This window comes from Podarcis tiliguerta (genome assembly GCF_965153285.1).
Source record: "Podarcis tiliguerta genome assembly, chromosome: 1".
Classification (NCBI taxonomy): domain Eukaryota; kingdom Metazoa; phylum Chordata; class Lepidosauria; order Squamata; family Lacertidae; genus Podarcis; species Podarcis tiliguerta.
The window spans coordinates 55,394,872-55,418,991 of NC_139534.1; the positions used below are offsets into that span (position 1 = coordinate 55,394,872).

General features: G+C 44.0%; 2 protein-coding genes across 2 annotated transcripts; both read right to left on the reverse strand.

Moving 5' to 3' along the window:
* Positions 1-1,233: 1,233 nt before the first annotated feature.
* On the reverse strand, positions 1,234-10,370 carry LOC310684106 (vomeronasal type-2 receptor 26-like; the record flags this gene model as incomplete). Its single annotated transcript, XM_083454567.1, has 6 exons — positions 1,234-2,165; positions 3,470-3,593; positions 4,623-4,844; positions 6,825-7,646; positions 9,734-10,025; positions 10,315-10,370. The coding sequence occupies 6 exons, from the start codon at positions 10,368-10,370 to the stop codon at positions 1,234-1,236; spliced, it is 2,448 nt and encodes an 815-aa protein (XP_083310693.1).
* A 7,281-nt stretch (positions 10,371-17,651) lies between these two features.
* LOC310678334 (olfactory receptor 10W1-like) lies at positions 17,652-18,605 on the reverse strand (the record flags this gene model as incomplete). The annotated part of the gene is made up of 1 exon (XM_083442199.1): positions 17,652-18,605. One exon carries the CDS (start codon positions 18,603-18,605, stop codon positions 17,652-17,654), a length of 954 nt encoding a protein of 317 aa, XP_083298325.1.
* Positions 18,606-24,120: the final 5,515 nt, after the last annotated feature.

Genomic DNA, 24,120 nt, shown 5'->3' on the forward strand with positions numbered 1-24,120 from the left:
CCCTTCTTTCCATTTCTGCTTGCCTGGTTCAATGGCCCCCTCTCTCCTCCCACTGCGTGCTGTTCTGGGGTTATCCTGGACCCACTCCCAGTCAATTTCAAGGGGTGCAGAGGGAGGAGAGAAGAGAAAGCCCTGTTGCATAAGCAGAAGTCTTTGTGCAGGGCTTTTGTTGACAGGACTCATTTAATTGAATGTCACCTTTAATTTTTCGTATGCTCATTGTTTGTAGTTTAATTGTTGATGTTGTAAGCAGTGCCGGATTTACGTATAAGCTAAACAAGCTATAGCTTAGGGCCCCACTCTTTTGGGGGGCCCCAAAAAAATTAAAGAAAAAAACACCTGGATGTACATTTGCAAAATATAAGAAAAAACAAATGAAATAAAACCTACATACAGCAACAGTGTTTTGTGTTGTGTAGGCTCCTATGATGTAAGTAATGGCCCCCGCCTGCTAGCCTGCTCCCTACAATATCACTGGTTTGCTCATTTTTAAAGGAACTTTTGTTATTACCAAATGCCAATGTGTTTACATTATTCAGTTTGTTATGAATAAAAAATCATTTTACGTTAGAGCTTAATAATTATTTCACTATTAATATATTTCTTCTTATTTGTATTTCACTATTAATATACTTCTTAATTGTATTTCAGTTCAACAATTACTTTGATAAAATACATGTTTTGTTATGTGCAAATGGCTTTAGATACCTATTAGGTCGATAAATTGCCATATAGCATATATTCAACACAAAAAACAGTGACAATTTGTTGTTGACAAAAGACAGCTGGACATATAAAGGGCCCCATTACCTTCAGTAGCTTAGGGCCTCATCAAACCTAAATCCTGCCCTGATTGTAAGCTGCCTTGGGTGTAGAGCACCAGTGAGAAACCACCTGGCTGAGAACCAAGGCCCCTCCTCCCATGTGGCCTACTACTACTACTACTACTACTAATTTATTATTTATACTCCGCCCATCTGGCTGGGCTTCCCCAGCCACTCTGAGCGGCTTCCAACAAAATATTAAAATACAATAGTTGGACAACACTAAAAGTTTCCTTAAACACTAGGTCTCCCCCCCCCTTTTTTTTTTTTTGCCAAGACACGCTCACTTGCCTCTATAGCTGATGTCATACATGGCATCAAGTGTGGACAGGTAAAAAGATGGCTGGGCTGGGCCAGAAAAGTGGGACAGAAACGCTTTTCCTAAATATACATGCTGTCCATTTGTAGCTCATGGAGCATAAGCAAAGTCTCCTTTGCGTGGAAGTTGTCTGCCCATCAGGTGGTCCCTGTTATTCTTCTTAGGGTGCAAGATAATGATGTAGCATTTGGGGAAGAAGAGGCAAGCCAGCAAACCAGCTCCAGAAGCCAGGATGGCGAAGATCTCCACGGCCACCGTGTACTTCCCTGTGGCACTGAGATAGGAGGGCACAAAGGAGACCCAGATGAAAGTGAAGACCAGCATGCTGATGGCAATGTGCTGGGCCTCGTTGAAAGCTGTTGGCAGCCGGCGGGCTGGGAAGGCCACCCCTAAGCTGATGGTGGCTAGAAAGCCCAGGTACCCCAGCATGGTGTAGAAAAACTCAGCCGAGCCTTTGTCACACTCCAGGGTCACGAGAGGCCCCCCATGTAGTGGGTTCTGTGATGGGAACGGGGGGCAAACTGTTATCCAGCAGACACATACAGCAGCTTGGACAAGGGAGCAGCCCAGAGTGATAGTGCCAGGGAGCTTGTAACCCACCCACTTCTGGAGGCAGCTGCCAGGCTTAGAAGCTCCAAAGGCCATCACCACAGTCACCGTCTTGGCCAGGGTTGCAGAGAGGCAAATGGCAAAGACCAGGCCAAAGGCAGCCTGGCGGAAGGAACAAGTGAGCTGGGATGGGTGCCCAAGGTACATCAGAGGGCAGAGGAAGCAGAGAGCCAGGGAGGTCAAGAGGAGGTAGCTGAGCTTGCGGTTGTTGGCCTTGACAACTGGGGTGTGGTGATGCTGTATGAAGACACCCAAGACTGACAGCGAGAGCAAGAAGAACAGGGAACTGCAGGTTGCCAGCACCACACCCAAAGCTTCCGTGTAGGACAAGAAGTCAAAGATGGTTGGGATGCATCTGTCTTGCTGCTCATTGGGCCATTGTCCTGGAAGGCACTCCCAACAGGTGGCACTGTCTAGAAGGGAGGAGCATGCAGAACAGGGGTGTTCACTGTTCTGGTGTATTAAATAAGGCAGGTTTTCTTTTAAAGGCAGGGATGGAGAATCTGTGGCCAGTGGCGGAGCTTCATGCTCCGGCACTGGGGGGCAGAGAGCAGGCAGGGGCGGGGCTGGCGCGTGTCCCGGGGGCATGGCATGCCACCTGTGGGGGTGTGGTGTCCAGCACGGGTGGCGGGGCAGCTGCAATGGCACCCCACCGGGATCATGCTGCCGGGGGCGGTGTGCTCCCCCTGCACTCCTCTTCCTCCGCCAGTGTCTGTGGCCCTCCAGATGCTGATTGGCTACAACCCGCAGCATCCCTGATCATTGGTCATACTGAGGTGAATGGAAGCTGTTGCCCAGTAATATCTGGAGGGCCACATGTTCTCCCACCCCTGTTTGAGGGCATGGCAATCACACACAATAATATGCAGTGGCTACAGTGATTGCATTGGTAATTTAGTTATTTGGCGCCTCCGCCACTCAGAAGGACTTCGTGAGGGAGCCTTCATTTCCTATAAGGCACATTGTTTGGCTGCATGTGGCAGTGGGTCAGGGTTGCATGCCAGTGATGGGCAGGACTGAATCTAGCTGTGGGTGGGGCCTGTGTGCCTCTTCCCCTTCCCCAGCCTGCACACACACTTTCATGTGTATACAGCCTGTGCCCCCATTCTTTCCCACACTCACACACAATCACAATCTCTGTGATCCCCTTGCATGCCTCCTCGGTTAACTGGTGCTGGAAACAATTCAGGAGTGTTCCCCACATCTGTTATAAGCAGTAAGACCCATTGCTTTAGTGGAAATCCAGTGGGGAGAAAGCAGCCCCCCTGAAAAGGAAACTTGCACCATGTGCCGTTTTGCTGGTCCTGTCACTGTAGGACTTTGATATGAAAAAACAGTACCATGAGCAAAATGATGCCTTCTGTGCCGGTCTGAAAGAAGGGGTAGGGAACATGTGATCCTCTAGATTTTGCTGGATTACAACTTCCACAACTCCTGATAATTGGCTATACTGGCTGGGTTTGTTAGGTTGGCATCCCAGAATATCTAGAAGGCTACATGTTCCTGCACCTGCATCGGAAGCCTTCTCTTGGGCCTGGGCATTGTCCCATATTTAAGAAGTGGTCCTTTTTACCACTGCTGTCCAGAGTGTGGCCTCTAATGCATGCATCTTGTTACTGTCTTGGGTACTGGGGGTGGGGATGTGGCTGGGGAGGCTGCCCGCCCAGTGGTAATCATCAGCCACTGAAAACCCAATGTCTGTTAAAGTGGTGTTTACCTGTTCCACTGGCAAACTGACCCTGGGGGCACTGCAGACAGCTGTAGCAGCAGTGTGGCTTCCCCTGCAAAGGCAGCTTCCTATATCCAGGCAGGCAGCTTTCTGAACAGATTGAACGAGGCACCTAGGAGGAAAAAGGAAATGGAAGACTGCTTACCCTCCCCAGGTGCAGTGACATTGCGGGACCGACACTGTCTCACATGATGAGATCAGATGATGGGTCAGTTGCTGGCCGGCAGGGGAGGTCAGCAAGCCTTCCTCACTGGCTAGAGCTATGGATTCAAGCCTGCCCCAAAACTGGCCTATCGTAGGCAGGCTGCAGGGAAAGGCCATTCACAAGAGGCAGACCCAACTCAGCCTGTAGGCTTCACTTGGGTCTGCTCTTTGGGAATATAAAGCAGCTTGCCTCCAGCCTTCTCAGCCACTTTGCCATTAGATTCAATTACTCAGTCAATCAATCAACATAGTAATAAATCAAACCTTATCAAGTGTCAACCAATGCATGATTATAAAGTAAGTAAACCATATTTTTAAACTTATTTCCCAAGTTGTTGCCTTATTATTTATTAAGTGGGGTAAGAAGGAGGATGCCTTTGCAGTGTGGTTAAGAGCGGTAGATTCATAATCTGGGGGACCGGGTTCGCGTCTCCGCTCCTCCACATGCAGCTGCTGGGTGACCTTGGACCACACTTCTCTGAAGTCTCTCAGCCTCACTCACCTCACAGAGTGTTTGTTGTGGGGGAGGAAGGGAAAGGAGAATGTTAGCCACTTTGAGACTCCTTCGGGTAGTGATAAAGCGGGATATCAAATCCAAACTCCTCTTCTTCTTCTTTGAAGCTGGACTTGCTCAAAACAAGGTTTTACAGCCTAATTTCTAAGCTTTAAATTTTTGTTGGCAAGGATGGGATTTTAAAACTCTGATCAACCTGTATAGGAGCCTGGAGGGGTAAATTGCAATTAACATACCCTTTCCTGCCCATTAAAACCCATCCCACAAAGAGAACCCCCTCAAACTGAACATGCAGGGTGGAGAAGGGAGAACAGTCTGCCTAGTAAGCAGAAATGCTTTTGTTTGCCCCATAATTTCTAGGCCTGATGTTACCTCATTAGAGAAGGGAGATAGGGAGAGGGTCAATACAAGTAAGGAACTTACCTGAGCAAGGCCCCCTGCCCACCTAATGGCATTGTCATGAATCAGAAGCTCTTTCCTCAGCTGAGGTCTGGAACGAAGAACTCCAACTTTTACAGCCCTGTAAGAGCCATTGGGCAAAATCTGCAAGTTCATAATATCAAATGTAGCCGGAATCTCACCGTTCTTGAAAAAAATCTCATCTGATGCAATGGTAAAGTTGATATTCTTTAGGTAATGATGGACCTAAAATATCAGGAGAAAGGGAAGAAGTGGTTGTTTCTATATGTAGCTGATTGTGTGTGTGTGTTTGCTTATATAACCTGATTAATTCAGATGATGATGATGAGAATAATAATAATTTTATTATTTATACTCTGCCCCAGCCACTCTGGGCGGCTCACAGCACATATAAAAACATAGTAAAACACGAAACATTAAATAGTCTTGACAGGAACAGGCATCAGAGAACCAACAGAAATGTGTTTTCCTACAGGGAAAGCATTACATGTTTTTTATCCTACTATATATTTTAGAAAGTGGTTTGTCTTTCTGCCCATCTGTTTTCGATTCATCTGAACATCTCTTGAGATATTGTTGCCAAATTTGACATGATAATTCCCAAGATGCAGGCACCTGTTTTGGTTTACGTTTGGAATTCAGGTGCTGAGTCAATAAAAAAGGTAAAGGTACCCCTGCCCATACGGACCAGTCTTGACAGACTCTAGGGTTGTGCGCCCATCTCACTCAAGAGGCCGAGGGCCAGCGCTGTCCGGAGACACTTCCGGGTCACGTGGCCAGCATGACAAAGCTGCATCTGGCGAGCCAGAACAGCACACGGAAACGCCGTTTACCTTCCCGCCAGTAAGCGGTCCCTATTTATCTACTTGCACCCGGGGGTGCTTTCGAACTGCTAGGTTGGCAGGCGCTGGGACCGAGCAACAGGAGCGCACCCCGCCGCGGGGATTCGAACCGCCGACCTTTCAATCGGCAAGCCCTAGGCACTGAGGCTTTTACCCACAGCGCCACCCGCGTCCCTAAGTCAATACGTTGGACCAAAACATCTCAAACTTCACCAGTTTGAACACCTCTGAAGATATTGCCACCCACTTTGGAACAATGGTATTGCAGGAGGCACCCACCAAGAGTGCAATCCTGCTGGCTGAAGGGGTCTGCCTTGCCATCACATTACCTGCAGTTTACATTGGCAAAGTAGCACCCAGAAGAGCTAAAGTCTCCTGTTTTCTGCAATGTGCTCCAGAGGAGAAGGAGACACAGCATCTCCTTCCTTCTCCCTGCTTCCTACCATATAGGTTTCTGAAGACCCTAACTGATTTGAGGCTGAATCCTGATTGGATGTTCCCCAAGTCAACCCAGGTCAGGTGGCAGGCAGGGGATATGGAGAGCTCTAGAAACTGATAAACAGGCTGGAGAATTTCAGAAGGCCATTTTCACACAACTCTAGTATCAAGCAGGTGTGGCTTACCATTCATTTATTTAACAAAGTTATACGCTACTTGATTGTAATAGAGCATCAAAGCAGTTTACACAATAAAAGCGGGGAAATAAAATTATTAATAAAAGACAGTCAAAAACAGGTATTTTAAAAACATTCAAAACTAATTAAAATCAACAGTGGGCTAAAAACCGATTGAAGCACATATAACTTCTACACGTCTGGAAGTTGCTTGGTTTACCCAAGTCACTCAATAAGAACCAGTGGCCTTGGAGTTCTTTCTCCCTTCTGCGTCCTGATCCCTCAATATGAGATTTATTGGTGCAACATAGAAAAATCAAATGGCCCAACCTGAAGCCACCTTAAGATCTGGGCATATGTTGCACTCATTCATATTGAAGATCCCAGTCCTGAGCTGTATTAAGTGGTACAGACTGGATAGGAAGATATCTAACTGAGACAAGTGGAATGGATGGATGGACTGGTTTTCTCTCCGGTTGTATTATAGCTGGCCCCAGTGTGCATGTGTTTGCACATTTCCAGTAAGCGGGCAGGGTGGGTCGGGGAGGCATGCTTGGTTCGAGTTCTTGCCCCATGTCCTCTCTCTGGCCCCCTACTCTGCCAAGAATATTGCTCCTTGCTAGCAATGTTTTCTTGTAACTTTTAGGACATTCAAGACTTCTAAAGTTCTTCCAACCTAGAACCCAGTTCTGCTGAACTCTACACAAGCGACAACTGTGTCTAGACAAGAAGAGGAACAACTGACTCACTTGCCATGGCTGGAAATCCTTCGTTGTGGCACCCCTTCCATGGGTGAAGGGCCCTCTGTCCCATATGCAGGAGATCATGTTGTGGTAGGCTGTGATGAAGGCCCTGGCTGCAAGATAGGCCTGATATGTGGCAGCCCAATTCTCTAGATTGAAGAGGAGCAAGTGGCTTGCACCCACCTGCTCTACCCCAGTGCAGAGTCGGGGTGTGTTTTTTCCATCAGTTTTTTCTAAACCTGGCCAAACACAGTCAAACAGATTTTGCCAGAGCACTTTCACCAAATGGCTGTTGGGATAAGCAGCAGGGCTAAGCGTGGTCAGGAAATGATCGAAACCTGAGATTTTATCCGAATGAATCCTCAGATCCAGGCTCCCATTCAGGAGCTGTAATGCCTCCTTGGTGAACATCTCTGGGATCACAGCAAGGCTCGTTGTCAAGATCCACGTCTTACCGGTAACGTTTTGTGCTTGTAGAGCACCGGCAAGCAGCTGGAAGTGGATGTTGTAGCAGTGGCACAAGAAAACACTTGCTAGTGAGTTCCCAATGTCCCTAGCAGCTGCACTCATCTCCAGCTGGGAATAGGGGTCATGGATTGTTTTGGACAGGGCAAGGCAGCCCCCTGTCTGGCCCAATTCCTTCTTCAAAACGGTCTCCATCTGAGCAGCATCGCTGCCAAAACTCACTACACCCACCCATGTCCAGTTGAAGTGCTGCAGAAGCTGGCAGAGCATAGAGGGCTGGTGGCCACTGGAAGGCACGGTGCGAAGGAATGATGGGAAATGGAAGTGGTCAGAAAACTTGGGATCTTGAGAACCATGGCTGATCTGAGGGATAAAAGAGGGAATCGTGGATTCTCTTTCAGTATTCTGTACCTTATTCCTTACTGCCTGCTCTCTTCAGACTTATCTGTCATAACTTGCCATTCTATCATGGATTTTTAATAAAGCATCCTTTTTATAACAGCGTTTTTAAAGAATGCACAACGAAAGGTGATACACAGTAGTTGAACAACACCATCATTCTCAATAATAAAATGAATAATGTTTCCATGCAGCTCAGTGGTGGAGCATCTGCTTTGCCTGCAGAAGGTCCCACTTTTAATTCCAGGCAACTCCAGTCATTGTTGACAATACTGAGTTATATGGACCAATGGTCTGACACAATATAAGGCAGATTCCTGTGTTGCTAAGTGACTACAGTAGGTAAATATGGCACATGGAGCAAATGGGCACTGTCCTTGCTCAAAGGAGACACGATGGCTGAGAAAAGTAGAGGCTACAGAGTTAGAGAAAGGGAAAACAGAATATAAGGCACTGAGCATGTCAGGGAACTGCCATCGGAGCAGGAGGAGGTGAGAGGGCTCTCGGACGATGGTGGAGGCATCCACGAGAGGCAGCCACGAGATAGAGGCTGCTCTGTCAGAAAGGGTTCAACCATGCAAGACAGCCAAGAGTGAAGGCAATTTACGCACAAGCAATCCCTAGAACCACAACAGAGCCAAAGGAAAGTAAGATGAAGAAAAAGTAGCACTTTTGAAAAAGGAAACTTCCCAGCAGTTTTTAAAAAGTGTTGAGATGAAAGCAATGCAAATATCAGAGCTGAACTACACATTACACACACAGAGATATGCAATGGAATCCACCAAGCCTTCTCCCTCTTCTTTTCGTTCTTTAGGAAAATTGTTTTGGAGCAGGAAAGTGTGTGTGTGTGTGTGAGAGAGAGAGAGAATATTCTTAATCATTTTTCTGCCCACTACTTTTCCCCCTCCTGCCTGTGCTCTGTTATCTGTGTTGGCATGTAATGTAAAGTCAAAGGGAATGTAATGACATTAATAAAATGTTAAAATAGATGGGTATGGGAAAAGCCTTAGGGAAGATGGGGTTTCTACAAGATTATTAAGTTCCAGGAGAATGAAGAGGGTGAAAAAGAAAATTGAAGGAAGATGAGTAGGAGAGATGTAAAAGGAAGAATAAATATTGTATAGTGATTGCAAAGATGGAGAAGGAACTTGATGAAGATAGAGGAAAAATAGGTTGGGGATGTTAGATGCTAGCGAAATAAGTCAAAGGATTAAGCTGTTATGTTGCACTCCTAAGCACACCTACTGAGGAAGGAGCTCCCCTTGAATTCTGTGAGCCTTCTGAGTAAATATTAATAGAACTGCGCTGCACACATGAAACATGTCAACAGCTATACTAGGACAGCATCACGTAACAATGTTATGTTGACTGACATTACAGGCAGGCAGGTATATAGATTGCAACATGGTACACCCAACAAACCTCTTAAAAATCTGTCATCTGCATCCCTACATTACCAGGAAGCACAATAATACAGAAGCCAAGGCTGGCCAGCTGAAATCTGTCTTCTGTTTCCATTCATCCGGTAATTCCTGCAGCACTGAGTTGCTTTATTTACATTCTCTGTTCAACTATGTGAGTTGCCAGTATCTTTTCTCTCTCTCTCTCTCTGCTGACCAGAGCATGGAAATGTTCAGAGAGCTTGGAATTAAGAGTTGGAGCACCCTGAGCAGCTCAGCAGACTCCACCTGTGCCATAGACAGTACTGACGAAATGTTCCTTATATTTAGCACCCAGGGTATGATGAAATTAGTTAGCAAGGACACTTTCCCAGTTCTTAGAATGAGAGATGGAGATTTCATTTTGAAGTTGGAAGAAGATTTTGATAAGAAAGTCCAAGGTCTCTATCACACAGACAAAACTTCCTGCTAAATTAACACATTCCAGCTGTAGAGACAGAAGGAAAGCTGTGGAAGCACACAAATGTCTGTGCATGTGTATATGTCTACAGCAATTCTTACAATTACCCTGTCAAATCCATTTGATTATTATTTGTAAACTGAGACCATCTAGCAGGATATATAATTGATTTTCCTAGGTACACTGCTTACCTGAGGGACTCTGTAGAGGGAAAGCACTTGTGCTATGGGCTCTGACTCTGGGGAAGTCATTGCACCAATGATACCAAGAAGCAAAGGCCGAGAGCTGCAGCTGAAGTTAGGCATCAGTTTTTGTGGGCCTGATAAAAAAGAAAGGGCACCTTTCAGTGCTTTGGCTGGTGAGATGCATGAGTCATAAAGCTGGAGGCCCAGGGTGATATTCTGTACTAAGCCAGGGTCCTTATTTGCTTCTGAAAGGGCAAAGAGAATGGCCAGAGTGTGCTGGAAAAACCGAATGCGGAATCTGTAAAGGAAGTTTTGAGCACAGTTGGTATTTGTCTGAGCAGATGTTTATCAGAAGATCCACCCCGCCCCCCACAGAAGAAATGGTCATTTAAGCACAAGAATTATTCTTCAACGCCACCTCCTTCTCTAGGTCTAGCATGAATTTGATCCTAATAAACTTGTGACTTTCTCCCTTTCAAATGAGAAAATGTTTGAGAGAAGGCATGGGTGAGCTTACTCATGTGTGCAGTGTGCAGTTATAATGCTCCTGCTCTCAGACTCCCGTCCAAGCTGAAGAAAGGGAGCACAAAAAGTCACTTTCTAGAACCTCAATTTGAGCTCTAAGGTTAATGATAGCCAGCATAATGACGTGTGTGGAGAGGTTTGAGTGTATTGGACAGAAGAAGAAGAAGAAGAAGAAGAAGAAGAAGAAGAAGAAGAAGAAGAAGAAGAAGAAGAAGAGTAGTAGTAGTAGTAGTAGTTTGGATTTGATATCCTGCTTTATCACTACCCGAAGGAGTCTCAAAGCAGCTAACATTCTCCTTTCCCTCCCTCTCCCACAACAAACAGTCTGTGAAGTGAGTGGGGCTGAGAGACTTCAGAGAAGTGTGACTAGCCCAAGGTCACCCAGCAGCTGTATATGGAGGAGCGGAGGCGCGAACCCGGTTCCCCAGATTACAAATCTACTGCTCTTAACCACTACACCACACTGTGTTGGACTTAGACAAAGTAGCCTGCATTTTACTCCCAGTTCATCCGTGACTTGGGCCAGTCACAAGGCTCATCCAGACATCTTATTTGTGCTGCATTTCTGGGCACAGGTCCAAACTTTAAAGCTCCATGACTGACCATTGTTTTTCTTTGTTTTGTCCCTGTGCTTTCTCCAGAAAAACCCACACTGCCACAAATGGCAATGCAACCCAAAAGGCAGTCTGGATGAGCCCCTCAGCCTAAACCTTCACAGAGCTGCTTTGAAGATAAAATGGGATAGCTCCTACAAAGGTCACCTTAGAGCATTAAAGTGCTCTCTGGCCCTTCATATGTTGTTAGACTCCAAATACCATTACCCCAGTCAGCATAGCCAATCGCCAGGTACAGGGATGATGGGAGTTGTAGTCCAACAAGAGGTTACACATCCCATTCTTAGACTGAGACATAAATGTAATCTTACAGCATAACCTGATTAATGTCTACTCAGAAGTAAGACCCACTGAATTCAATGGGAACTGCTTTCAGACAAGCGTGCATTGGATTGCAGCCTTAGTCTTTCTGGCAGTAGAAGAAGACAGTGTTTCCTTTACTTTTTGTAACAGCCACAGGTTTTTCTTCCATTAATTCTTCTTTATATCCGTTAATTTTCTCCATAGTAAGGAATGTACTGGAAGTGAGACTTACCCCTTGCAGCTAGCTGCCTGTGGCAGACTTTTGAGATGTGTTATTGTGGAGTGCACACTTGCATGGACAGGGGAGACTACCCCAATTACCACATCTCCTTGAACTGAGAAATCTGGCACGGCAGCAGACATCTGGGGGTGGCCTTTTAGCCATTTGTTGTTTACTGAAGAAGCTTCCCAGAGCAGAACAGTAAAAGCGAGTGCAAGGAAGCCTATGGTATTCATTTTCCAGTGGATGGCAGTGTATAGGATCAGCACTGGAAGAAAGTGTTCCACACGGAGGTCAGGTCTGTGCTCCCCTTGAAATGCTACACAAGGTGAGCAAATCCTCTCTCAGGTGTTGGTCATCGGTCCATTGAGAAGCTTCTTAAAAGCTGAGCGCACTGGCCTTCCTTGAAGATAATAGCTGAGCTTTCCACAAGAAGGCACACAGAGAGGAACTACCCAGTCTCTGGATAGTGAATTCAATTAACTTCTTTGTTGCGCTATGCATGTCCTCCTTGGTACATTAACCTTGCTTCATGTGTTCAAAGTGTGCAGTGAAGACAGTCATGACATATAGTACATATATGTCTCCAGGATATTGTATTTCTTCTGTGCTTCTTTATGAAAGCAACTTCTTCCAAAACATCAAACTTACCTCTTTGGGGCATAGCATAATCAATGAAAAGTCTATAATTAAACTAATTATATATCTATATATCCCCCTCCCAAACTAATTATAACTTTGAGTCAAACTTCCTCTATCTACTATATATTTGGAAAACTGTTTGTTTGCTCTGCATTTGAATACCTCTTAGGATATCCAAGACAACTTTTGCATGATGGTTCCTGAGATCAAGGAGCAGGTTTGGATACAACTGGGCGCCATTTTGAATCAAGATGGCAGACCGCACCTTTAAAAACTGCAGTGATTTTAACAAAATTTTGCTTCACAGTTCATGAGATTAAGGAGCAGGTTTTTGCTTATGCTTGGATACAACTGGGTGCCTTTTAAAAAAATCAAGATGGCAGATCTGCACTAATTTTTTATTTCCCTAGAATTCCCAAGCAATGCGGGTACAAGGCTGCTATTTATACCTTGTTGTGTTTTATAATAATCACAGACAGCCATCAGGATCCGAAAAGGAGAAAAGGAAACAACAACTAACTCATCCTTCTAACTAGCAGCTGAGTAGCTGATTGGCAAGGGTGTCCTACTGCAATAGCTCTAGTAAACCAGGTTCCTCCAGGACGCTGAGATTGTTGTTATTCTCTTGGTTCTGTGTCTTATATAAAGGCATTCCCTCACCTAGGTAAGAACAAGGTGGTGTAGAAGTAAATTCTTACCACACCATCAAATTATAAAATGTATTAATTTAAATATGTATTTAGCATTGGGGTATATCTTTAGCACTAGGTTAGTAATAATGGACTGGTTTGGGGGCACATGGGGAAGAGAGAGAGAGACTGTCAAGGAACAGTGGTTTGCAGAGAGACATAGTTCAGAAGGCAGAAGCTGGGAAATACTGGATGGGGAACGGCTTGGAGAAGAAACACTGGAAGAGAGAGGCTTAACAGATTCACTGTCTCTGGAAAGCATTCCTCTGCTCTCCCCAAGGTCAAGAAGAGCTCAGAAAGTGGCAGAACAGAAAGCACACAAAGCACAGAGGGTACAAGCTCTGATTGCAAGACATAGAAATGAGACTTAGATTAATAGGGACGTAAGGGGATGGGACACGGGCGGTGCTGTGGGTTAAACCACAGAGCCTAGGACTTGCCGATCAGAAGGTCGGCAGTTTGAATCCCCGTGACGGGGTGAGCTCCCGTTGCTGGGGCCCTGCTCCTGCCAACCTAGCAGTTCGAAAGCAAGTCAAAGTGCAAGTAGATAAATAGGTACCGCTCCGGCGGGAAGGTAAACGGCATTTCCGTGCGCTGCTCCGGTTCACCAGAAGCGGCTTAGTCATGCTGGCCACATGACCTGGAAGCTATCTGCAGACAAACGCCGGCTCCCTCGGCCTATAGAGTGAGATGAGCGCACAACCCCAGAGTCGGTCACAACTGGACCTAATGGTCAGGGGTCCCTTTACCTTTACTTTAAGGGGATGGGATCCTTAATTGGGAGCACCACCATGTCTAGGAGATGTGTTATTTGTTCTCTCACTGGGATTATTAAAGTTTCTAACTGGTAAGAAAACTCATTTTCCTTTGTCCTGCCTATCTACTGCCACAGGGAAGAAAGCCAATTCCCTGAAGCCTGACACCAACCCTGGAAATCGTTTGGGGATGCTGACTGTCCTGTCCTGAGCCTGCCTGCCTGCCTACCTGAGGGCAGTCAGTGCACATGGTGGTGGTGGCTGGCCCCAGAGGGTGAGGGCCAAGAAGGGCACCCAGCAGAACTGGTGCCAGGATGGGGGCGCAAACGTGTGGTGGAGGCAGGGAGAAGGCACCTCCTGGCATGTGTCACTGGTCAATCAAAGGCTGCCTTCCCTTGCTTGGGCAGCAATCCTGAGGGAAGGCCAATTTATTTCGCAGCAACTCACATAAATGCAGTGGCGCGTGAGTAGAATGCATGTAAGTAGTGGTGTCCCTGTATTCATGCCAGGCCCAGCTTTCCCTTGGTGCTCATTATATTAGTGAGAGGAATACCATATATCCTTCACAGCTGGTTTTCTCAATTCAGACTTGATTGAAGTGGCACTGGATGCAACCATCCAGTTCAGTTGACCACCCTATTCCTATAAGTGTTTGTAAAGCCCTCATGAAAATTCAACAGCATCGTTGAGCAACCTTCTCCTAATACACACATGTTCTTATTAAATTTGGCTGAACAGGCACATTTTTACAAAGCATTCCCCCCTAAAATAATGCATTCTTGTATGTTATTTTCAACAAAATTTGTCTGTTTTGTGGACATTTTATCCCAGTCTGTGCATTTTGGGACACATTATTTGGCTGGGGAACAGCACTACAAAATTCAGATAAATTTGAATTTTGAAGGATGTTTTGGTTCTTGTATGGTTTTTGGAGCATGCAGATGACATAGGTTCACCTGTAAATGTTAACTGAATTGAACTTGTCCCCCATCCCTAGATGTGTACATAGAAGGTAGAAAGGTTGCCATGAGATTCAGTAATAATGAAGGGAAAAGCTGAAAGTAAATTTATTTAGGAAAACAAAAACGAAAATTAACTATACAAGAAAATAAATAAAATAGCACACTGACATAAGACAGGATGTGTGTGAAATGTCATATGCTGGGGCAAAATATCTAATAGGAGTAGAAGCTCATGAGAGCACCAGTTTATGCTCCTGGACGGTGAAGTCACCTCTGTCTTGAGCAAGGCTTGAGACTGAGATAGGCATGCAGCTGGCATTTATGAAAACTGAACAGGTGGAAGTTTGAAGAGAAACTTCCACAATTGGTGTCCATGAGTAGCTTAGCAGGTAAACCATTTTGGCCTGGCACAGGTAAGATAGCTGCATTCAAGACATCTTTTATCATCAAGGCACCATTGCTATACAAGCACCTACATTTTTGTCACCCCCTAGGTTTCCTGAACACTTTACTGTACATATCACCTCACTTGTACTAATGTTACCTGCTCTGAACTTCAAGATGAAAATATTCAAGGACTTCTCTGGAAGTTATATGGTGCACCCTATAGCACCATTCTAACCCTCTATTTCTCAACAACTTAGACCTTTGCATAGAGATTATTGTAATTTAAAAGAATAGCTGTTATTATCTCATCTTATTATTCTTACTTCAACGTGTGCCCCTTGGGCCCAATCCTCTGTGATTCTTGCACCTTGTCTTTCTCCAGTGCTTATTTCCTAGGAGAAGAAAGGCCAAGTCCCTGGTCAGGGAATGCTTTTTTTTTTGAGGGAAATATGTTCTGTTTTTCCCAAGTACACTCATAGAGGCTTCTTATATTGCTTTAAATATGTGTTATGTATGAAAGTGTCACTTAAAAACAATATCTACATTGGTATCACTGCAGAGGTGAATTCAGAAACCAACCACAGGTTATATGAGTTCCTTTTTTCTTTTTCTTTGCAATGAGACAGATGGAGATATAACCATTCTTAAGTAACACTTGTACGCAAAGTAAGACATGGGTCTTCAGAGGCTTATCTCTGAAGTGTTGTGTTGGAAGTGCTGCTAAGCATGGGTTGAGCTGCAGTGCCAATCTCTTCCCAAGAAATGTCATGCCGCCAGTTGGAAAAGGCTACTGCTTCTACCCTTGCTGCAGAGGTCGCCTGCTATTTCCACAATGTGCAAGTCTGTCCTCTGCCTTCTATGCTTGAATTCACCCATAGAGCTCAATATTACTTCCATAGTGGAAGTAATCACACATTTTGCCAGAACTCTCAGGATGTTTTTGGATGTGTGTAAATATGGATGAAATATGTTGTTGGTGCTCTCCATGTGATGTGATCCTGCTTTTCACCAGTGGTCCCAGACCACATTTGCACATCAACATCCCTTCCACCTAAATTAGCACTTTTTGCAGTGAGTAGGAAGTGAAGGAAGATAATAACACAGAACTACAAATAGGTTTGTTTTTTAATCTTAGCTGCTCCTGGGAATTCTTTAATACTGTTTTCTTGACTTAAACGTATCACTTTGACCTAGATCATCTTCACTATAGAAAGCTATTGCTGATGGGAGCAATTTAAATAACTTCTAATTCATAACTATTTCTTTCCTACCCTATCCCATGGGCTCCATAGGACTCACAAATACACAATTTTATTTTCAGCTGAGAGTAGCCTAGTGAGAGAGCTTTGCCTAAGGGGCGAACAAGACACTATAAGTGACACAGAGGTGCCAATTAGAATCCAGGAATTCTCATTTTTAATACTACTTTTCCCCCTCTTGAACCAACAAAAATGATGTGCTTGCCTTATGAGGAAAATGCAGAATGGGGAACTTTGTGTCTTTCATAGAATCATAGAGTTGGAAGGGACCACAAGAATAATCTAGCTAAACCCCATGAAATGTAGGAATCTTTCACCCAACATGGGGGTCAAATCCACGACTCTGAGATTAAGAGTATCATGCCCTACTGACTGATAGATCGTTATGTTCACTTCATTTCCCTGAACAATGAGTAGTACTAAAGGTTCAGATTTTATCTGGGTTTGGTTTACTTGGGAAAGAGGCCGCTGAAAGCTTATTTGACATTTTGTAATATTTGTGTTTCGTTACAAATATACATGTTGAGTACAGGTGGAGCCAGACAGATTAAACATTCTGACAGAGAACTGAACCTCGCATATCTCCAGGAAAGACAGCCAATGCCCTCAGATCTTTATATACTTACAACCAAGTATACCCCCAACCAAGCTCTTTGTCTCAGCTGCAGTCTATTGTTCTTTTCACACACAGAAGTGCTTTGCCCTCTGGCTAGGAGGGGGATACTGTATGCAGATGAGTCGCCCCTTCCGACCATCTTCTAGGTTTCTTAGAACCAAGCAGAGGGCCTTCCTGGTAGTGGCGCCCGCCCTGTGAAACGCCCTCCTGTCTATCTGACTTTTAGAAGACAGCTGAAGGCAGCCCTGTTTAGGGAAGTTTTTAATGTTCCGTTGAAAGCTGTCCTGAGTGGGTGGGGAAACCTAGCCAGATGGGTGGGGTACAAATAAATTATTATTATTATTATTATTATTATTATTATTATTATTATTATTGGGATACAGCAGTGTCGTGGGGTTTCAACACTCTTTCAGTTACTGCCTTGGGGCAACCCACACGGATAACCCTGTTCCCAGAAATCGTGTTCACAGAAGAAAAGCCTCTTTGTTTCTAATTGAATTCAAGTTGAGTTCTGCTAGATCTGACTGAAGACCTTTTTAGTCCAGCATACAAAATTCATCCTAGTATAGTTCTATCTTGAGAGCACACAGATGGGTGTTAACTGTGGGTTGGGTACAGCTCTTGCATGTTAAGTATTTTGTAGAGATCACATGACATTATCAGCACCAAAGTGCCCTTTAATTCAGATTTACTCTTTTTTGGGGGGAAATCTGATAAGTTAAAACAACAGCAACAGACAATTGCCAACGACCTATTTGCAATATCTGAATGGTCCATTTGCATCATTAAGCCTCTGTCTGGAAGCTCCCATCAAGATATTGCTCTAAGTTACCCAGAAGCTGCTTAGGCTGGCTGAGATAACACATGTTGGTCCTCCTCTGGGGCCTAGAAGTGATTTCTCCATGAAAGAGGTCAAGCATACTTGTGACTACCAGCCAGCAATGCATGAAGTTTAGTGGCATTCAGATTCCCTTTGGAAGATTCGGTGTCTGATGACTTTCCTCAGGGCTACTTTCATCTCTCTGTTCCTCAGGCTGTATATGATGGGGTTAAGTAGCGGTGTACCCAGAGTGTACACCATTGATAGCATCTGGTCTTGCTTTGGAGAAAAGCTGGAGCTTGGACGCAGGTACATGAAGCTGCAGCAACCGTACTGCAGGGCCACCACAGCTAAGTGGGAGGAGCAAGTGGAGATGGTTTTTCGACGACTGTCTGCAGAATGGATCCGCAGCACTGTAACAGCGATGAAAAGGTAGGAGGCGCAGATCAATATGAAGGGTACAGCGATGGCCATTATCCCAGTGAGGAACACCCCAACCTCATCAAGCTTGGTCTTGTTACTGGTGAGCTTTGATACAGGTGGCACGTCGCAGAAGAAGTGTTCAATTCCATGCTCGCCACAGAAGGGGAGGTGGAAGACCAGCCACACCAGAATGAATGAAATCAAGAAACCAATCAGCAGGGAGGCAGCCACTAGCTGAATGCACAGCTGCTGCGTCATGATGAGGGTATAGTACAAGGGTTTGCAAATGGCCACATAGCGGTCGTATGCCATGATGGCCAGTAAGAAGCAGTCGGCACTGCCCAGTCCAATGAAGAACAACATCTGAGCACAGCAACTTCTAAAAGTGATGGACTTCCTCTCCTGCAAGCTGGTCAGCAGCATCTGTGGGACTACAGCTGCTGTGTAGCAGAGCTCAACTACAGAGAGATTCCCCAGGAAGAAGTACATGGGAGTGTGTAGGTGAGGGTTGCCCCAGATAGCTACCATAATGAGGACGTTACCTGTGATTATGGCTGCATAGATCACGCTGATGCCCAGGAAAAGTAAGATCTGGCACTCTGGCTGGGTGGGAAAAGCCAACAGCATGAAGTCCAGCACTGCAGTGCAGTTCCCCTGGAGCATCCAACCGACTAGCTCCTGTTCTACAGAGTAATGAGGATGAAAAATAAGATAGCATCAGTGCTAATTAGAGAGCCTGGATGTATCTGATATTGAAACATAGGCTCCAACAGGAAAGGAAACATATTACCTGGAAGAACATCAAGTCCACTGACTAATGAGAACATCAAGGCCAGGACTCAGGTGTTCATACCAGGCAAAAATGATTTCATTAATAAACTGTAATGGTCAGCTTTGTGTTTTGATTACAAGTCCTTTGATTATCAGAGCTTAATGGGAGCTGCAGTTTTATGCTTCAGTTTCTAGCCCTCAAAGTTTAGAGATAGACTGCAGTTCATTCCTAAATATTTATAATCCAGAATTTGAGTAACAGGAAATAAATTAAATATAAATTATTTCTAAAAAAAATGTGTTTCATTTTTTGACAGATCACCCAAATTTAAAGAATATTGACAAAGTTAGCTACGTAACAGGATTACAAAAATGTTGGGAATAGGATTTGTGTTATGCTATTGAGCCAATTAAATGGGAAATACTATGGAACAAGGTGCATATGAAATCAATCTCAGCGAAGATTCAAGAATAAAGTAATATTTAGTCACTGGTAATTTTATCACACATTAACCCCAATCTGTCCCTGAAATGTTAGCATTGAAGAACACCCCCCCCACACACACACAAAGGAATGCATTTTCTCTTATGGTGGCAGTCTTGCCCAGAGGCAAATGGTGTTCCTAGAAATCAATTTTATAACAAAACAAGATTTGATACCAATCCCTTCATTAGCATTACTGGTGGTATGGGATGGGCCAAGTGACGATGGTTTGGATGAAGAATTGATTTTGTACTTATAAGCTGACAATATGGTTATTGCAAGAAAAAAAGAAATATGTAGAAGGATTCAAGAAGGAGTTGTAGCATAGTCAAATCTGGTTCATAGTGAAAGCTGAAAAACTAACTCAAAAAAATATAAGATATACTAGGAGGACAAACAAAACAAGATCCCTTTTCAACTATGTTCACATGCCTCCTTTGAAATATGCTGCTATTTGGAATTCTTAAATAACATTTCAGCTTTAAGTGAGAATATCACAAGACTTAGATGACAATACCATTATATATATATAGTTTAAAAATACTACTCCCTCAACACCAATTAGATTATTTTTTCCCAAGGAATGTGAATAAAATGTCCTGAATTTATACTTTGCGTGTGTAAGTTACATTTTAATTCAACTGTATTGTTTTTATTTATTTCTTTATCCTTGTGTGTTATTGGAATACGTGTTCTTGTTTAAATAAATAAAATCCTATTGCTTCTAGATAACTGTTATTGAGCTGAGGGTGGAAACAGATATTCGGCAGCAGTGCCCTGTTTGTGGGGTGGAGGAGTGGGGAAGGGGCTGCTCAACTCTTCTTCCTACCCACAGATTCTGGCTCCTTTCCCTCACTTGCCTGGGGATCACATGTGGGCTCCTACTCTGTAGGAAGTGCTGCAATGGAAAGGTGATGAGTAGCAGAAGGATTTCAATTTATACCTTGCCCTTCAGTTCAAAGAATACACATGGATGGCATCAGGTCACATCCACACCAGGCATTTAAAAGACTCTTACACCACTTTAACAGTATAGACTCCTGAGAACCCTCAGCACAAAGAGCATAAGAGTTTACATCTATGGGTTTCTTCAGTCCCAGGTACTAAGTCTTACTATCTGCAGGAAGCTTAGCCAACGGTGGTCAGGGATGATAAGAGCTTTAATCCAACAACAAATGGGGAGCAAAGGCTGAAGGACACGGCTTTAGGGAAACAGAATCCATGCCATAACATTTGCATGTGAACATCCATAGAAGCCAGTCCATGGTTCTTGTGAAACAGTCAATTCCACCCCCTGAACTCTTTCCCCACTTTCCTGTGCAGGTTATGATTCATCTTTAGCAGTGTGCATTTGGCAGCAGGGTCACACTGAATTACTGCCAAGCTCACAACTCACCACCACAGGACGCAGAACTGGGAAGGACAGTGCTGGTGTACTGGCTCCTTCTTTTCACTGCTAAAACGAGAAGCTTCTTGTGATGTGCTTTCTTTCAAGAGAGAGGCTAGGAGGTTTTCCAATGCGCAGATATGTCCTCCTGCCTGTAAAGCTTTGTAGATCTATGGATGAAGAAGTTTTCCTACTGCATCCTCCATGATATCCCCAAAGTGATCAAGTTTAATATATTTGCCTTGCGACACATGGGATCCAGCTAACTTACCTCCATGAAATACCCAAATGGTTTCCTTCTCTGTGTAGGGAACCGCTCTAAAATGGTTGTGTAGGTTACCAACTAAGCCATCAGATTTGTTTTTGGTTTTTGTTTTAAATTATGACTTCCGTTTATATGAGTGCCTTATGTCGCTTGCACTTTCATGTAAAAAGTGATGTGCCTACTGTTTGAATTGGGAAGGATAATACATCTCCTAAGCATTATTACTCACCTGTGAACCAATATGGAATGGCAAAGAGAATAAATTGCAGATTTGAGATATCGGTCTTCTTGATATGACATTAATGAAATGCCATACAAATTAAATACTGTAGAATCGTAGAATTGTATTTTAATTTTTTTAAATAATATTTATTAGATAGTTTATAATTATAAAAGGAAAGACAATAAAGAAAAACAATACATAGATTCAACAAACAATACATCAGCAATAAAAAAGAATACAATACAACAATACAACATAAAGAAAACAAAAACATTTAAACACACATCCAAATTTCATATCTATATCTTTCATTTGCTTATTTCCTCGACTTCCTCGCACCTCCCTTTTTTGTATTCTAGTTCAAATTTGCTAATTCAACAAATCCTTTCCCTCTTCTTCAATTTTGTTCTATAATTTATCCTAACACAATTTAACTTTAAATTTTCCACTTTAACACATTAACAATTAATATTCATATAATTCTTAATAACACTTCTGCTAAAACCATATAACTTCGTTCCAATATTCTTCTAACATTCATTAATTTTGCAATATTTCTGTAAATATACTTTAAATTTTTTCCAATCTTCCTCCATCGACTCTTCTCCCTGGTCTCGGATTCTGCCAGTCAATTCCGCCATTTCCATGTAGTCCATCAGTTTCATCTGCCATTTTTCCCGGGTGGGTAGCTCTTGTGTCTTCCAGTACTTTGCGATGAGTATTCTTGCTACTGTTGTGGCATACATAAAAAAGGTTCTATCTTTCTTTAACACCAATTGGCCGACCATGCCCAGGAGAAAGGCCTCTGGTTTCTTCAGAAAGGTATATTTAAATACCTTTTTCATTTCATTATATATCATTTCCCAGAAGGTTTTGATCCTTGGGCACGTCCACCAAAGGTGAAAAAAGGTACCTTCCGTTTCTTTACATTTCCAGCATTTATTGTCGGGCAAATGATAAATTTTTGCTAGCTTGACTGGTGTTAAGTACCACCTATAAATTATTTTCATTAAATTCTCCTTTAAGGCATTACATGCCATAAATTTCATACCAGTGGTCCATAACTGTTCCCAGTCAACCATCATAATGTTGTGTCCGACATCTTGTGCCCATTTAATCATAGCAGATTTCACCGTTTCATCTTGAGTATTCCATTTCAACAGCAAGTTATACATTCTTGACAAGTTTTTAACTTTGGGTTCTAACAATTCTGTTTCCAATTTTGATTTTTCCACCTGGAAGCCTAATTTTTTGTCCAATTTATATGCCTCCATTATTTGATAATAATGGAGCCAATCTCTCACTCTGTTTTTTAATTTTTCAAAACTCTGCAGTTTTAGCCTGTCTCCCTCTTAGAATCGTAGAATTGTAGAGCTGGAAGGGACTCCAGGGGTCGATGTTAGAATTCCTGCTCCATGATTGCAGTCATGGGATTGTTGTCTTTCACATGACAGTGTATGTTTTGACTGCATGGAGTGGGAAGTGATGGAGGCAGGTTGTTTGTGTTACTCTTCCGTGAAGTGGGACTATTGTCCTTTGTTCATTCTCTTTTGCTGTCTGATGCTAGAGAGAGAAGGAGCCATGTTGCAGTGCTCCGTGTGTGTTAATATGTAAATGAAGTAGATTAGCCAAAATGCTGAGTTGCTGAGGTCTGTTACGCAAACTGCGAAGACTCTACGGATCCCTAAGTGTGTCGATGTCTGTTGGCATCGGTCGCTGTGATGTTCGGGCAGAAGAAAGCTTCTGAAGCTCCCGAACGATCAACCAGGAGGGAGGGAACATGCCAGTTGGACATGTGTCTCTGCCAGGGTCCTACTCGAGAGTAGGACGAGCTCCTGACAGTCCTTTAGTCTGACCCCCAGCTAAAGCATCAGTGACAGATGGCTATTCAATCTCTGCCTTAGAACCTCCAATGAAGGAGAGTCCACGTGGTGTAGTGTGGGTCCTCTGCGCCTGGAGCATGCATGCATGCACCGGGATGGGGTGGGGAGTGGAGGATGGCCATGCCAGCCCCAAGTCCTCACCACAGACCAAACCTCAGCAGCCTGAGCCAGAGACAAGGGAGACGAGGGGAGGGAGAAGGGGGCTCGAAGGGGCACCCCATTTGCAAAGGAGGAGGCCGCAAGAGCCTCTTGCCTCTCCTTGGTGGGCGGTGGTGGTGGCACCCACTGCATCCCTCTCTGTCAACTGTCCAAGGGTGGCGGGTGTGTGGACATCCCTTTGCCGGCCATGAGGAGAAAGAGGCACCCCTGCTGCTGCCCTAGCCCTGAATGCGCAGCCTGGGCATGGCTTGGCAACTGAGGGAGCCTCTCATGGGAGTGCCACGGGCCCCCACTACACCCCTGGAGTCCACAACCTCCTGAGGGAGACCGTTCCACTATTGAGCAGCTCATACATCAGAAAGTTCTTCCTGATAGTCAGAATCTCCTTTCTTGTAACTTGAATGCATTGGTTCAAGTTCTACCTTCCAGAGCAGTAGAAAAGAAGTTTCCATCCAAGGTAGTCAAGAACTAATTGAGAAGTTGTTTTTATTATCATTGTGGTGGCTGTTGTTTCTATTTATTTATCACTTTCCCTCAAGGCTATGTAAAAGTAGAACGGACCAACTAAAACACAGTGATGAAACAACACAAGAGTAACAGAAAATAATTTCAAACACTATGCAAAATGGTCACCTGTGGCAGAGACTTCCATCTAGGAAAGCTTGCCTAAACAAAAAAGTCTTCATTTCTGTAAAGTGCAGGTAGGAGACACCTGCTGAATCTCCGTGGAAATGCTGTCAACAGGCCTGTTCTGTGGTTTAAACTTTTAAGATGAACCAGCCATTTTTATCATTATTCAATTTTGTGATTAATTGTATTACAGTGGTACCTCGCAAGACGAATGCCTCGCAAGACGAAAAACTCGCAAGACGAAAGAGTTTTTTGTTTTCTGAGTTGCTTCCCAAGACGGATTTCCCTATGGGATTGCTTCGCAAGACGAAAATGTCTTGCGGCTTTTTTTAAAAACCGCCAATGCATTCCTATGGGAAACCATCAATACACAGTG